General features: G+C 44.8%; 1 protein-coding gene across 3 annotated transcripts in view; it reads left to right on the forward strand.

Moving 5' to 3' along the window:
* USP39 (ubiquitin specific peptidase 39) overlaps positions 1-14422 on the forward strand; it is a 92250-nt gene extending 77828 nt beyond the window's left edge. For all 3 annotated transcript variants that reach the window (XM_086943381.1, XM_086943380.1, XM_086943379.1), the window contains exons 10-13: positions 8764-8906; positions 11733-11868; positions 13226-13312; positions 13491-14422. In XM_086943381.1, the coding sequence (XP_086799507.1) occupies positions 8764-8906; positions 11733-11868; positions 13226-13312; positions 13491-13538 (414 nt within the window). In that variant the 3' untranslated portion in view covers positions 13539-14422. The remainder of the gene's footprint in view (positions 1-8763; positions 8907-11732; positions 11869-13225; positions 13313-13490) is intronic.
* The last annotated feature ends 30 nt before the right edge of the window (positions 14423-14452 follow it).

Genomic DNA, 14452 nt, shown 5'->3' on the forward strand with positions numbered 1-14452 from the left:
AAATGGCCCTATTAATTGAATACCATTGTATTTCGTGCATCTGTTTCCCCTTTTTAGGTCTTGCGCCTAGCGTTGCATTGTGCAGCGCGAGACCTCTTGTAGGGGGTTCTGAAAGCTGCTCACACGCTCATGCAGACTTTCGCTGCCTGCCCTTGCCTTTACGTTTTTTTATACCAAAATACGGCTTGCAATTGGGCAAAGACGGGCGCATGTCCCGCCTTTGCTCTGCCCATTCCCACTAGTGAATTGAAATTGAATTGAAGTGAAAGTGGATGTGTAAAGCGCGTAGCTACCCGTGGGCGTCTCAGCGCTGGACTCGTAAGATTGTATAGGGATCAGAGTGACCTAGGGGAACAGCCGGGTTTTCAGAAGCCTGCGGAATTTTAGTAGATTGGGCTCCTCCAGGATGTTGAGGGGTAGGGAGTTCCAAAGCTTGGAGGCGTTGTATGAGAATAGGCTCCTTCCTGATCGTGCTCTCTTGATTCTGGGAATGCTTGCCAGGGAGAGGAAGTTGGATCTTAGCTTCCTGTTAGCTTTGTGTGGTTTGACAAGGGATCTCAGGATTGGGGGTCCCTTGTCTTGAAGGATTTTGTGTGTGATGCAGAGGGTTTTGAAAGTGATTCTTTTGGGGATTGGGAGCCAATGTAGGGAGGTTAGGGCGGGCTTTGCAGAGCATCGGTGTTTTGTGCCTGTTAGCAGCCTGGCTGCTGCGTTCTGGACGTGTTGGAGTTTGTTGATGACCGATTTCGGAGCGCCTAGGTATAGGGTGTTTCCGTAGTCCAGTCTGGACATGATAAGACCCTGGATGAGGAGTTTCCTGGAGTGAATGGGTAGGAGGGGAATGATTTTGCGTGCTGTGCGTAAAATGCCAAAGCAGGTTCCAGCCGTTTTCCTTGCTTGTGTTTGGAAGTTAAGGTCTTGGTCGAGCCAGACACCTAGGCTCTTTATTTCTTTTTTTGGGGTGGGGGTTGGTCCCATGCAGGGTGGCCACAGGAGGTTGGCAGGGATTTTGGATTGATTGCCTAGCAATAGGATCTCTGACTTTTCCCCGTTAAGTCTGCGGTGATTTTTGCGCTGTGCGGCATTTTTAAAAATACCGCATTACATGACGAGCTCAGCTTGTCATCAGCACACGCCACCCGTGGCTGATGAGGAGCTGAGCTCGTCATCAGCAGCGAAGGGGTTAAAGAGAGATTCGCCCATCCACTTAGAGATGTTTTTTGAGGCACGAGGATAAGTTTTCCTGGCAATGGGCCGTCTGGTTTAGGGAGGCCACGAGTTTGGTGTCGTAGGCATATATAATTACGTTTATGCCACAGAGGGCTACAATTTCCTCTAGAGGGGACATGTATATGTTAAAAAGTGTGGGCCTCAGGGACGAGCCCTGGGGGACCCCACATTGAAGAGGAACAGCTCTGGATCGTATGTTTCCTTCGGCGACCTCAAAGGTTCTGAGTTTTAAGAAGATTTGAGCCAGGACAGGGCGAGACCGGTGACTCCAGTTCTGCTAAGACGATGGGCGAGGATGGCATGGTCCACCGTGTCGAAGGCAGCACTGAGGTCCAGGGGGATCACTGCCGCTGTTCCCCCTGCGTCCAAGATCGTTCTTGCTTCTTCAACCACTGCTAACAGGGCGGTGTCAGTGCCCTGACCTGTCTGGAATCTTGTCTGAGCGGGGTGTAGTAGCCCGTTGGATTCAAGGAAGGAGTTGAGCTGTTGGTTGACGAATTTCTACGCCACCTTGCTGATTGCAGGTAAAAGGGAAATGGGTCGGTAGTTACCCAGCTCTAGGGGGTCACTTTGAGGGTGAGATTTTTTTAGCAGTGCTCTAACTGTGGCCCGTTTCCAGTTAGGGGGGACGATGCCTTTTTCTAGGGAAGATTTTATTAGGTTGATAATGAGGGGGGGACACGGTGGGTGTCACTAGTTTTAGTTTGTTGAGGGGTGCAGGGTCGGTAACGGAGCCACTCTTGATGGAATTTAAGATAGTGGGGAGTGTCTCCTGTGTTAGGGGAGAGAAGGAGTCCAGGCGGGGGGTAGTGAATGAGGGTATTGGGGGGGGGGGGGGAGATCAGGGAGGGGGTTGGGAGTGGGGAGAGTATTTAGGATGTTTAGGATTTTGGTAGAAAAAAATTCAGCCAGTTTGTTGCATATTTGGCCTGAGGGGGTCGTTGGCAGGTTGTGGGTCAGGGACTTTCATCAGTGTCCTGATGATGCAAAATGTTTCCCTAGATGAGTTGGCGGAAGCCTGGATTTTGTCCTCAAATGAGGCCGCTTGGGTGCTTTTTAAGCTGGTTTTGTAGGATCTCATAGCAGACTTATAATCAACTTTTTTCTTGTTGGACCAGTCCTTCCTCCATAGGCGTTCAAGTTTTTTACATTGTTTTTTTAGGTCGCGTAGTTCAGGGGTAAACCAGGGGGATTTAAAGGTTCCCTTTTTGATGGGGAGAGTTTTTCTTGGCAGGGCTAGATCTAGTGACTTCTCGATCCAGGTGGAGAATTGCTCGTCGGCTAAGGCTGGATTTGGTTCAAGTATTGGTGTTGAGGCCTCGAGTTGGAGTTTCCAGTCTTCAACTACTAGTTTTGACCAAGGGCGGGATGGGGGGTGAGGAGGTGGTCTGCAAGGGGGTTCAGTGCGGATTTGCCAGTTGAATGGGATTAGGCAGTGATCTGACCAGGGGATGGGGAGGGGTTCGTCTGTGCATAGCTCGGAGATGTTTGAAAAGATAGCATCGAGGAGATGGCCTTTAGCATGAGTGGGCAGATGGCTTTTCAGGTGGAGGTGGTAAGAAGCTAAGTCCAGCGTTAAATCTCCTGCCACTTTGTCTGCTGGGTCATCGAAGTGGAGGTTTAAGTCTCCCAGTACAGTGAAGTTGGGAGATGAACAGGCCAGGGAGATGGTGGCTTCCATCAGGGAGCTACAGAACTGTCCTTGTGTTCCTGGGGGGCGGTATATGAGGAAGCCTGAGAGTGATTTTGACAGGGAGATTTGGATGGCAAAGTGGGCGTTTTCACAGTCCAGGATAGGGCTGTCTAAAAGACGACAGGAGAGGTTGTTTTTGAAAATAAGTGCGATTCCCCTGCCTATTCCGGATAGCCTATCGTGGTGCTGGATTGAGTAGCCTGGCGGGAGGGCTTGGACAATGTCGGGCTCTGAGGTTGGGCATAGCCAGGTTTCTGTCGGGAACAGAACCTCTAGTTCTCTATCTTGGAGGAGCATATTTATTTCCAGACAGTGTTTAGGAAGGGACCTACAGTTAAGTATTGCCATTTTGATCGTCCGCTCAGTGGGCGGTGGAGATGTACTTGGTGGTTTTAGCGAGTAGGAGCAATGAGTGCAATTGCTTTGCCGCTCTTCCATGGAGAGCGAGTGGAGGCATGATGTGTGGGAGGCCTGTCTCAGTTGGAGGAGTGTCTCGCGAGTGTAACAAGCAGGAGCTCGGAGGGGTGGGGGGGTGCAGGGATTCCTGGCCCTTGGCCCGGTCTGGCGCGGACAGGTGCAGACGGGCTTACCTTTGGCGCTCCTTCGGCGCACTGTCGGCGCCCCGCTGCGCGTTTGGAAAGGCATTGGTGTTTTAAGGTGAACAGGGCAGAACCACTAGTCTACTAACATGCTCCGCAAGCTATGCTGTGCGTGATTAGCACGCACAGCAGCGCGCGTTCGCCTTGCTGCCGCTCTCCCTAGCACCTGCTCCTCTGTGGTGCGCGTGCACCACTGGTTTCGTGTTCCGCCCGCTCCTCTGTGGTGCGCGCGCACCACTGGTTTGTGTTATTTCCACGTATGTCCCGACTACTTAAGACTTCCAACTTTTTCGCGTGTTTCATTTATTACAGCGCTGACATTGCCGTAAGGTGTTGCTTCACCTATTGAATTTGCATTACTGAATTGGATGCCGTTTGAGAGTGGCCGTTAACTGTCTGAATTTTTGTAAATGCCGGTTGCGTAGGATCGACAATTGTGTAAAAGGAGGCAGGCCGGGTTGACAAGCAGCAGCCCTGCTGGGAGATGTGAGTGGGAATGACGTAATGTGTGATGTACATGCGGGCGGGTGTGAGGATCATTGCCCCACCGCAGGACGGGTTACATTGAGAGAGATTTTCTGTCATTTCAACTGAGGCCCAGCCAATAATGCCCCGGAATATAATGGCCCGGACCAGATGATGATGCCCGGATGAGCCATCCCCCAAATACCCCAAATGTATGCGGTCATTAATGATTTGAAATGATCCAGTACTGTTTATTGGACAGCCTTTATGCCACCAGGACAGTTAGCGCTTGCCCCGGACAGATGTATGCAGGGGGTGGATTTCACCTATTTTAGTCACATGGTTGCCTCCACTGGCATACCTGCCTGGGAGATCATTATTTTAATCACTGTGTGTGTTTCAAAGGAGTGTCCAGGCTTCTATATGCTAGACTCTAGCTATGCACTGGGAAAAGTCGGACGTGGCACTTTACTTACCTGAGTGCCGGTATGTGTCCTGTGTGGGGGCAACCAGTGTAAGGAGGCTGGCAGAACTGCTGAGCCTGCACTATTCTCACCTGCATTATAACCGCTCCAACCTCAGTATAAACCAGGGGTGTTCATCTCCTGCAACAGTAGTCCTGTGCGGGGGCAGTGTGCAGGAGAGGGGCAGGACTGCTGACTCAGCAATATTCTCACCCGCATTATAATAACAGCCCCATCCCCAGTAGAAACACGGGGTGTTCACATCCTGCGAACAGACACCATTAACAGGAGTCATGAACAGGGGCACGGTGCAGGAGAGTGGCAGAACTGCTGCCCCGGCACTCTCCTGATCCGCATTGTAATATCATAGGGTGACCAGGCCTCCCGGATTTCCTGGGGCAATCCCAGTTTTCAACAGCTATCCCGGCAAATTTCGGCATAATTGGCTCATGTCTCGGTTTTTAGAGAGGGTTCAACAGAAAACAGTGAAAGCCACTTTTTTCGGTGTTCCAAAGCAGGACTAATTAGCAGCAGTTCTAAGTAAGCACTTTTACAAACAGGTATGATGCTTGTTGATAAGGGCTGTTATTGGATGCTTTTCAGAATGTGTTTTCAATGCCTGGACGAGTGAGTGTTTGCGTTGTGTGAGAGTAAGGACGAAGCATGGTTTAAGTAACGTGTGATGTTTACACCAAGGAATGTATGTGGAAGGTGTATTGTACAGTTTGTTGATGCCCAGCTGTCGAAAGTATATTGTTTTTCGTATCCCTTGGCATCGCCCTGATACCACTTCCACAGACACAGAAGCTATACGAACAGGGAAGAAGAACAAGGGTGGTACAATATATGGGGAAAAAGACACATTAAATGGTTAACAAATGGATTGGTGTATGCCACTACAATCTGAGTTGTGCTCCACAGCTTCCGTCAGCTATTCTTCTACCTAAGTCAGTGAGATGTGGTGGCGTTCTTTTAATGTTGTATTCATTGTGATTGTTTTATCATTTAATGAATGTCCAGTGCTGTGTTATTGATGTCTAATGAGTGGCCTAGCTCCAAATGGGCAACTAGGGCTCTAACACGCATCAACAATAGCAATTTAGTAAAGTAAATTCAATTTTAATAAAGCAGTTATACAAATCATACCGAATCACAGTCTATAAACAGGTTTCTAAGGATACATCTGATTAATTCGAAGGAAACTCACAACAATACATACATTTTAGCAAAACATCAAATCTAAATGACCATTTTATTGATAACCCTATGCATTTCGGGACATGCGTCCCTTCTTCAGGAGTTTTCTGTGGAAACAAGAAACATAAGGAAACAATTTCATTTGTAGCACGTGGATGGTACATAAACAGTCTTAGTAAAGACAAAACAGGTCTATCAACATGACTCCATTTGGTGGTACTACCTTCACCAAGGTGAAACACGGCGAGTGCGAACACATGATTCCCCAAACTTACTTAATGGTTTCTAGGTTGTTACTGCTGCTGGCTGTTAAAGACAAAGAGATGCAAAAAATGACTACAAGACTCCATAATCCATAGGAGCTCCATTTTGAAGTGGACTGGACCAAAACAGATATGTTCTCACATACCTTACTGAAAGATCTCTGTGGTGCCAAAGTGGAATTCTGCGTGTTCTAATAATGTTAGCATAAATCTAAGAGTGAAAAGTACAATGTCAAAGCCAAGACCGATTTGATGGCCACCATCTAAAATGAAATGATAACCCACTTATCACTGTAAGGTAGCAGTAGCAAACAAAGTGGTCGCTCTTGAGAGGTAATGACGGATCAATGAATCCCTGCATATAAATGACAATGCTTAAGTCAGGGACAAATTTATGATACGAGGTAAGAACAGAACCGGCGGAAATCGCTGTGACTCACCTCAACGCGAGTAACCTGCAGCCGAAAGGTAGTCTGGTTCTCTGGTAATTGCACGATAGTATGTCTCTGTGAAATACATTAGTGAAGCAAAAGTGAATGCTCACGTGATAATAGCTCCAAAGACCAGATTACCAAGATCAAAAGAATGATTCTTACCTAAGTGTCTCCTCACAATTTCAAACAACTTTCCACCGGACTAACCACGATCGCCATATACACACCTTCTTCCGGGCAAGTACAAATGCGTTAGCCGTTACGTGGTGACGTAGTGCGACCAAGGGACAACAGAAACGACAGACTAAAATAAGTAGCATTTGTACTCGCCCCGAAGACGGTGTGTATATGGCGATCGTGGTTAGTCCGGTGGAACGTTGTTTGAAATTGGGAAGAGACACTTAGGTAAGAATCATTCTTTTGATCTTGGTAATCTTGTCTTTGGGGCTATTATCACCTGAGCATTCACCTTTGCTTCACTAATGTATTTCACAGAGACATACTATCGCGCAATTACCAGAGAACCAGACTACCTTTCGGCTGCAGGTTACTCGCGTTGAGGTGAGTCACAGCGATTTCCGCCGGTTCTGTTCTTACCTCGTATCATAAATTTGTCCCTGACTTAAGCATTGTCATTTATATGCAGGGATTCATTGATCCGTCATTACCTCTCAAGAGCGACCGCTTTGTTTGCTACTGCTACCTTATGGTGAGAAGTGGGTTATTATTTCATTTTAGATGGTGGCCATCAAATCGGTCTTGGCTTTGACATTGTTCTTTTCACTCTTAGATTTATGCTAACATTATTAGAACACGCAGAATTCCACTTTGGCACCACAGAGATCTTTCAGTAAGGTATGTGAGAACATATCTGTTTTGGTCCAGTCCTCTTCAAAATGGAGCTCCTATGGATTATGGAGTCTTGTAGTCATTTTTTGCATCTCTTTGTGTTTAAACAGCCGGCGGCAGTAACAACCTGGAAACCATTAAGTAAGTTTGGGGAATCATGTGTTCGCACTCGCCGTGTTTCACCTTGGTGAAGGTAGCACCACCAAATGGAGTCATGTTGATAGACCTGTTTTGCCTTTACTAACACTGTGTATGTACCTTCCACGTGCTACAAATGAAATTGTTTCCTTATGTTTCTTGTTTCCACAGAAAACCCCTGTAGAAGGGACGCATGTCCCGAAATGCATAGGGCTATCAAAAAAATGGTCATTTAGAATTTTATGTTTTGCTAAAATTGATGAACAGGGGGCGCAGTGTCATCATAAGGTGCCCTGCAGGTACAAGGGATCAACATGTGAAGCGCTACAATGCCTCGCCATGGGTCGTAAACACTATATAAATCCAATTAAAGTAGCAGTACTAATCAACACAATGTAGAGCAGAGGGAAAACAACACGCTTACTTTTTAATATTTATATTAATGTCGATGTTTTATTGGGGAAATTCTTGTTTTAATTCTCTTAGTTGTGGCGCGGGTATCTGGATGGGCGGGGTTGGAGCGGAGGACATGTAGTGAGTTACACTGCACATACGCTAGCCTTGTTCCGCATCATGTGATGCTTATTGTTTCTTCTTTTTACAGTTTTATATAGCGCAAACTCAATCGGAAGGTATTAGAGCGCCTTACATGAGCACCGGTTACGTTATACGAGGACACATTAATTCTTGGTAGACACAGGGATATGCAGTGATTTGACCAGAATCACAAGATGGTGAGCCAACGCCGAGACTTGAACCTAGTTCCCAGCTCCAATGTCGGCAGCTCTGGCCTCAGTCACCCCTTGAATATATAACGTGTTCCTTATGTTTGTGATATGTTAATTGAACTCCAGTACACATTGTAAACAAAACATGTAGTTATTCGCATAGGGCCAGGCGTATTTCAGTAGGGACGAGTTTATTATGCGTTTAAAGTGTCCGGGGCTCAGCTTACGTTTCCTGCGCCTTGGCCTCTTCGGCCACCAGTTCCTCCAAAGGTATGTGCACCGTAATAAAACCATAAACACAAATGTTGGTGTGAATGCCTGTCACTAGCATCAAAGTGACCAGAAGCGTTTGAGGCGCTATAAAGAAGAAATTAAGTACAATAAACATCTGTATTTACCAGAGTTTGAGCTATAGCATTGTAAATGACAATGTCTTTTATTTATGTGTTAATTATCAAAACAGATAAATAAAATGCATTGTCATTTGCCATGCCAATAGCCTAAACTCTAGTAAATGCGGGACCTATTGCATTGCAAATTCTTGTTGATCATTGCTGTCTCTTGTGTCATTTTATAAATGACTGATTTTTGTTTATTAATAGTTGTTGAGGGCCTTTTTTTTGCTTTTATTAATGGTTGAACATGTCTCAAGTTTTAGTTTTTATTAGTGGTTCATCGTGTAACCTGTGACTTTTATATCCAGGAGTATAAGACTTATAAGGAGAATTTTCTGAAGCGCTTTCAGCTCACCAAGTTACCTCCTTACCTCATTTTCTGCATTAAACGTTTCACCAAAAATAACTTCTTCGTGGAAAAGAACCCAACGATTGTCAACTTCCCAATCACGTGAGTACCTCATACCATTATCCAGTTTATAGCATGCAGTATCTCTTCCATGATTTTTCATCTCCGTCCTGAGATCTTTTATTAATTTATTACACCTGCCATTCTCAGATGTTATTGTAATGAGTTAGCAAGAGGTCAGCACTTTTTTATAGTCCATTTATTTAACACTCTTCAACCAACCGATCTTGGATGACTCTGAGGCCTTTAAAGAAAAATATATAAAAAATAGTAGTATCATTTTATTCTATTATTATTTCTAATATTTTTTGGGAGTATTCTTGGCCCCCTTGTAAGTCCCGAAGTGATTTTCAAGTGGGACAGTTGTATTGAGAAGTGTGGCTCAAGTGGTTGGAGCGGCAGACCCTGATGCAGAGGTCTGGCCCGGACCAGGGTTCAATTCCCCACCTCGGCGGGTCTTGGGCTCAAATTTCCCCGGACCTGACAATTCTCGCCTCGGTGCCTATTCCAATCATGGAGTCCCACTCTGTAACTCTGGGCAATAGCTTGCTTAATCTCCACAACGGCCCCTCGCAGCGGGATGCCTGGCTTTCACCTTGGGGATGCCCAGTAATGGGTTATCTCGCAGGGGAATACCAGGACGGGTTCCCTAAGCAAGCGCTGGAACGCTTTCGGGCAGCCATGCGCTCTACAAATCAAATTTCATTATTTATTTAGTGCCTTATTCTCCTAGCGAGGTAGTCACATGCCCCCAACACTGTATCTTATAATATGGAATGAGATTCCAATTAAAAAAAAAAAGGTTTTTCGTAATGAGACTGATTTCTACTTTCTGCCACCATTTATATTAGGGTACTGGTTGGTTGTAGCCTCTCTAACCTCTTGTTTCTACTTGATCAATATCGGGACAGGGCTTGTTTTGTTCATACGGTACACTTCAGAGTATGAAGTGAATTTAAAGTGACTGATTCGTTTAGTTGCTTCCCCTGGGTTGCGACAGTCTCCCCTACCTGTGCACTTCTGTCGGGCCCATCACATGGTGGATATGGGACATGAGCTGCATAGCTCCTCAATCCTATATGTAAGCCATGGATGTTTCATGTAAACACATACTCAAGTCTTCATCGACTGTCGAATAAGCGGAGGTATTAGCCTTTCAACTCTGTCTGGTGGCCCACATGACACTGGTGCTGCGAACATCTTTGAATAAGTTTCCTGTTGGAATATGAAAAGTCTCCATGCCAGTTTTCTTAAGAGCTTCGAGCGGTCTTCTTTCTGCACTCGCATAAGGGTTTACCGATGAGAGCACAACTTCCTTGTTTTACTTCTGTTAGCAGAAGAACGAGAACCCTCACCCCTCCTTGCTCCCACACAGAAACATTCTGAAAAAGCAAACAATTGTGGGCTGCAACACGGACATGGACAATCTTTGACTATCACCTTCTGAGATTAACTGGTTCCTTGACATTCCCTCTCAACTTTGACAGGGGAGCCTGTCACAAATGGGAAATCAAGCTTTCATGTGTGAGGGGTGCCACAGAATGCCCTGTTTGTAAATGTTGAGAATAGAAAATGCCCACTCTACTTTCAGGAGGATCTGCGTACTTTAAGATTCATCAAACTGTGAAATTCTGGAGTTTTTCAAGAATTCTTACACACAGATTGAAAGGAAATGACGTACCTGGGAAGTAGCGAGTGTGCTTATTAATGTTTGTAGAGGGGGTTAAGCAGTTCACTTGCGCTCCGCAATAAATAATTGGGAGCCTGAATTTTCAATCTGACTATTATAAATATGATTTATCAAACCAGTTTCAAACCTTATTATATTTCTCATGTGTACTTGGTCTGTCTTCTCATTTGTACTAGTCAGATTTATGTTTGTTGAAAACTGTGTTGAAAAGTCACCAGAGCTTTCCTCCATCTGCACGGCTGAGCTACAACAAAAAAGGTTTCATGCTAATCTTGTTTGTGAAGTCCTTCCATAGCCATGGTTTCTTCAAAGCAAACAAAAGTTCCAGTATCGATTTAACATTCTTAATTTCCTACTTTACTTCCTTGCCCAAACAAATGCAAAAACAACAGGTGATGGACAGAATGCAGAACAATGTCATACATTCACCCCAGTACAGAGATCTGGGCCTAAATCCATCGTTTTTTTGCTCACCATGCCATTCCATTCAGATCTTTGTACTGGGGTGAATGTAAGACATTGTTCTGCATTCTGTCCATCATTTGTGTTTTTTGCAATTTCCTTCCTTGCCCAGTAACATTCCACACAGAAATGGATGATGTCTTCAGACTAGTGGTAGGAGCTCCTGGTGAAATAATAGCTATTGGTCAATCAGTGCCGACTAAAAAAGAAGTTTTTGATCAACAACTAGATTAATAGTTTAAAAACTGTAGTAGAAATTGCAAATAGTAGCAGTGTCATTCCCAAGTGCCACTCGTATAGGTCTTCACTCTCACCATATTGTATCACTTGCTGCAACTTCTCCATCCGCAAGATCAGCCCACAGTCCTCTATTTACCTGTGAGCTTCATTTTCAAACTTGTGTGCTTTTGCTCTAAAATTAGTACCTCTCACATCTTCCTTCATTTTACTGCTAGAGAGCTATTTGCCATTAACAAATCTTCCTTGTGTGGCCTTCAGCCAAAAAGTGTCATTAGTTCTCACATGTGTCTCTGTATATCCTTAGTGCGGGGCGTGGCCAAGGAATATGTGTCTGCGGCTGAACTCACTCGAATGTGTCCTGAAGCAAGCTGTGTATACTACTAGAGGAAATGTAAAGGACTAGGTTCAATTGGTCTGCTGCATCCACCAGTCTGGTTGTCTTCTAATGTCTTCCTTATCACTTATTTCTGCTGTAGGAATGTGGATCTACGAGAATACCTGTCAGACGAGGCACAAGCTGTGCACAAACACACCACGTACGATCTGATTGCCAACATAGTGCACGATGGGAAACCCAATGAAGGAGCCTACCGCATACATGTGCTGCATCACGTATGTACTTGTCTTGAGCATGAGGAAGCTCCCAGGTCATGTCTTAGTTAAGTCTCCAGAGAGTCAGAATGGTGCATTTCAATATATCGTCTTTGCGTTGTACCACATGCAAGATAAGTCCTCTCTTGCAAGACCTGCACCTGGTGCATTGGGCATTGGCTGCGAGAGGTGACTACTTGTGTAGAACCATGGAAGTTGAGGGATAGATTATTGGGTCAAAAGGGAACACTGCTGCAGCAGAAGACGGCAGAATTTGCAGCCCAGATGATTTCATGCCCATGATGCATGTACCTTTCGTATTAGTAAACAAAAACAAGAGAGGGAGTGAAGAGGTTCAGTAAGTTGTGGACTCACCCTCCTCTGTAAATCATGAAAAAACTAAGAAAGTCCACACGCTACTTGTAGAATAATAGTATCCTTCCTAGACCAGTTCTATAGTGTGTTTATAGAAAACTGTTTGTTTTCCTAAAGATGTATAGGAAAACACAATGTTTTATTAAAATAACCCTCACCCACCAAAAGGTCCCTTGGTGGCATGCTTCATCATCAGGTTCGTCCCGCCCTGCTGCGGGACGGGGCGGAACCCTCACCCACCTTTTGTTGGGTGAGGGTTATTTTAACAAAACATTGTGTTTTCCTATACATCTTTAGGAAAACGAAGTTTTCGATAAACACACTATATAACTGGTCTAGGAAAGATACTTATATTCTACAAGTAGAATGTGGACTTTCTTTGTACCTCTCTTATTGCCTGATCTCTTAATGGTAATGCTGTTGACCCTGGATACTTGACTATACCATACCTTCTAAAGCTAGCAAGCATGAAGAAGTATGAACACTAATCCTACCTTGCTTTAGATCTGTATGTAACCTGGTCTTCCTTCTATCAGACCTGCTTTGAGAAGCCATTGTTGAGTAGTTATGCAAACCGAACAACCACACCCAAAATGTTTACTCCAGTTCAATGGTTGAGTTATCAAGCAGGTAGAGCTACCCAGCACTAAAGGTGAGTTTCTCGGAAAGGCGCCATTTATTGGTATGGAATGCCAAATAACCTCCTCTCATCAATTGTTGTAATCTCTGCAGATCAGTGTAGGTGCCCAGTGATGCTAAATGCGTGCATTGCTATAAGAAGGTCCCTTTGCCTCTTCCTGTACATTTTAATTTATTTCTGTAACAACTATGCCTCGGTTTTCAGTGCTACTCATTGCCCTGTAATCCAAATGGAAAACACTTGCTTTGAATTTTTCTCACTGATAACTCCTATCACGACCCCACTCCTTTGCAGCTTTGTCAGTGGTACCACAAATGATGACAGCCTCTCCTCTGTTCTCCTTTAAAAAAAAATGTTTTATAGGGGACAGGCAAGTGGTATGAACTTCAGGACCTGCAAGTGACTGACATCCTGCCGCAGATGATCACACTGTCAGAAGCATACATACAGGTGAGTCCCAGAAACAGATCTGGATGTTGTACTGCTTTTTATATTCTTGTTTCTACCCCCTGTCAGTCTCCCAAATACTTGTGCTGTTTTTCAGTAAAATTTTAGGCGCTCTTGGAGCTCATTTCAAACTTCACAAATGATTCCGGGTATAATTATTTATTTTATTTTTACTTTCCAGATTTGGAAGAGACGAGAAGATAATGAAACTAACCAGCAAGGGGCATGAGCACAACCATTGAGTTGATGAGACAATCCTCTCAAAGGCCCTCTACTGGGTCTGAGTTTTATATGGGTAACTTTGGCTACAACCCTAACGGCGTATTCTTCACCCACCTAAAAGCCTTCCTTGGTCAACAGTGTGAAATATGTTTGACTGAGAATGACGCTACACAGGACATGCCACAAATTACCTGTTCCTCCTCTCTGAAGTTCTGGAACTGAGCTTTCTCTCTCTACTGTGACATCCTTGTTCCTAACAACGTTTTCAAGATTCTGTTTAAACCCAGGCTGAGATGTTTCCTCATCACGAAATTGCAATCTGGCATACCGGGGACATCGACCTATATAAAATCCCAGCCCGTTCTATGCCGTTGAGATTCCACAGCCCCAACAGCTTAAATGTTTTGGAAATGTACCATCTACCCCACTTGGAAATAACACATCTGGCACCAATCTGAGAATTCTGTGTACAAACAGTTTAGCCTCACTCTACCACCAAGTTGAGCTTTTCATCATTTACAGTTCTTCTCCAGCAAGTGCGAGCTGACATTTCTGCCACCAGACTATTCTTTGCGCCTCGCACAGTCTTCTTGTCATGTTGTGTTTGACATCCCACCAACTTGAGCTGTCGCTAGTCACTTAGTTGCCTTTCTGTCAGGCCTTGCATTTGTCGTGCTTCAAAGAAAGCCTGAAAGAAGCATTCTCTGCTGCACAGGCAGGGAGACTATGAGGAAGTCTCCACTTTCTTTTTACGGTTTATCATTTGTGCCTGTGAGTTTTCCACTTTTCTCTGGCACCAACCGCAATGTGAGATTCACAATTAACAGCTGAATTTGAATATGAACAGGAGATGCTTGTTGTGAAGATAGTAAATATTTTTTTTACAGTTAATGCCTTTTTAAAGTGTGTTTACTTTTTGTT

This window comes from Lissotriton vulgaris, chromosome 11, assembly GCF_964263255.1.
Source record: "Lissotriton vulgaris chromosome 11, aLisVul1.2, whole genome shotgun sequence".
NCBI lineage: Eukaryota > Metazoa > Chordata > Amphibia > Caudata > Salamandridae > Lissotriton > Lissotriton vulgaris.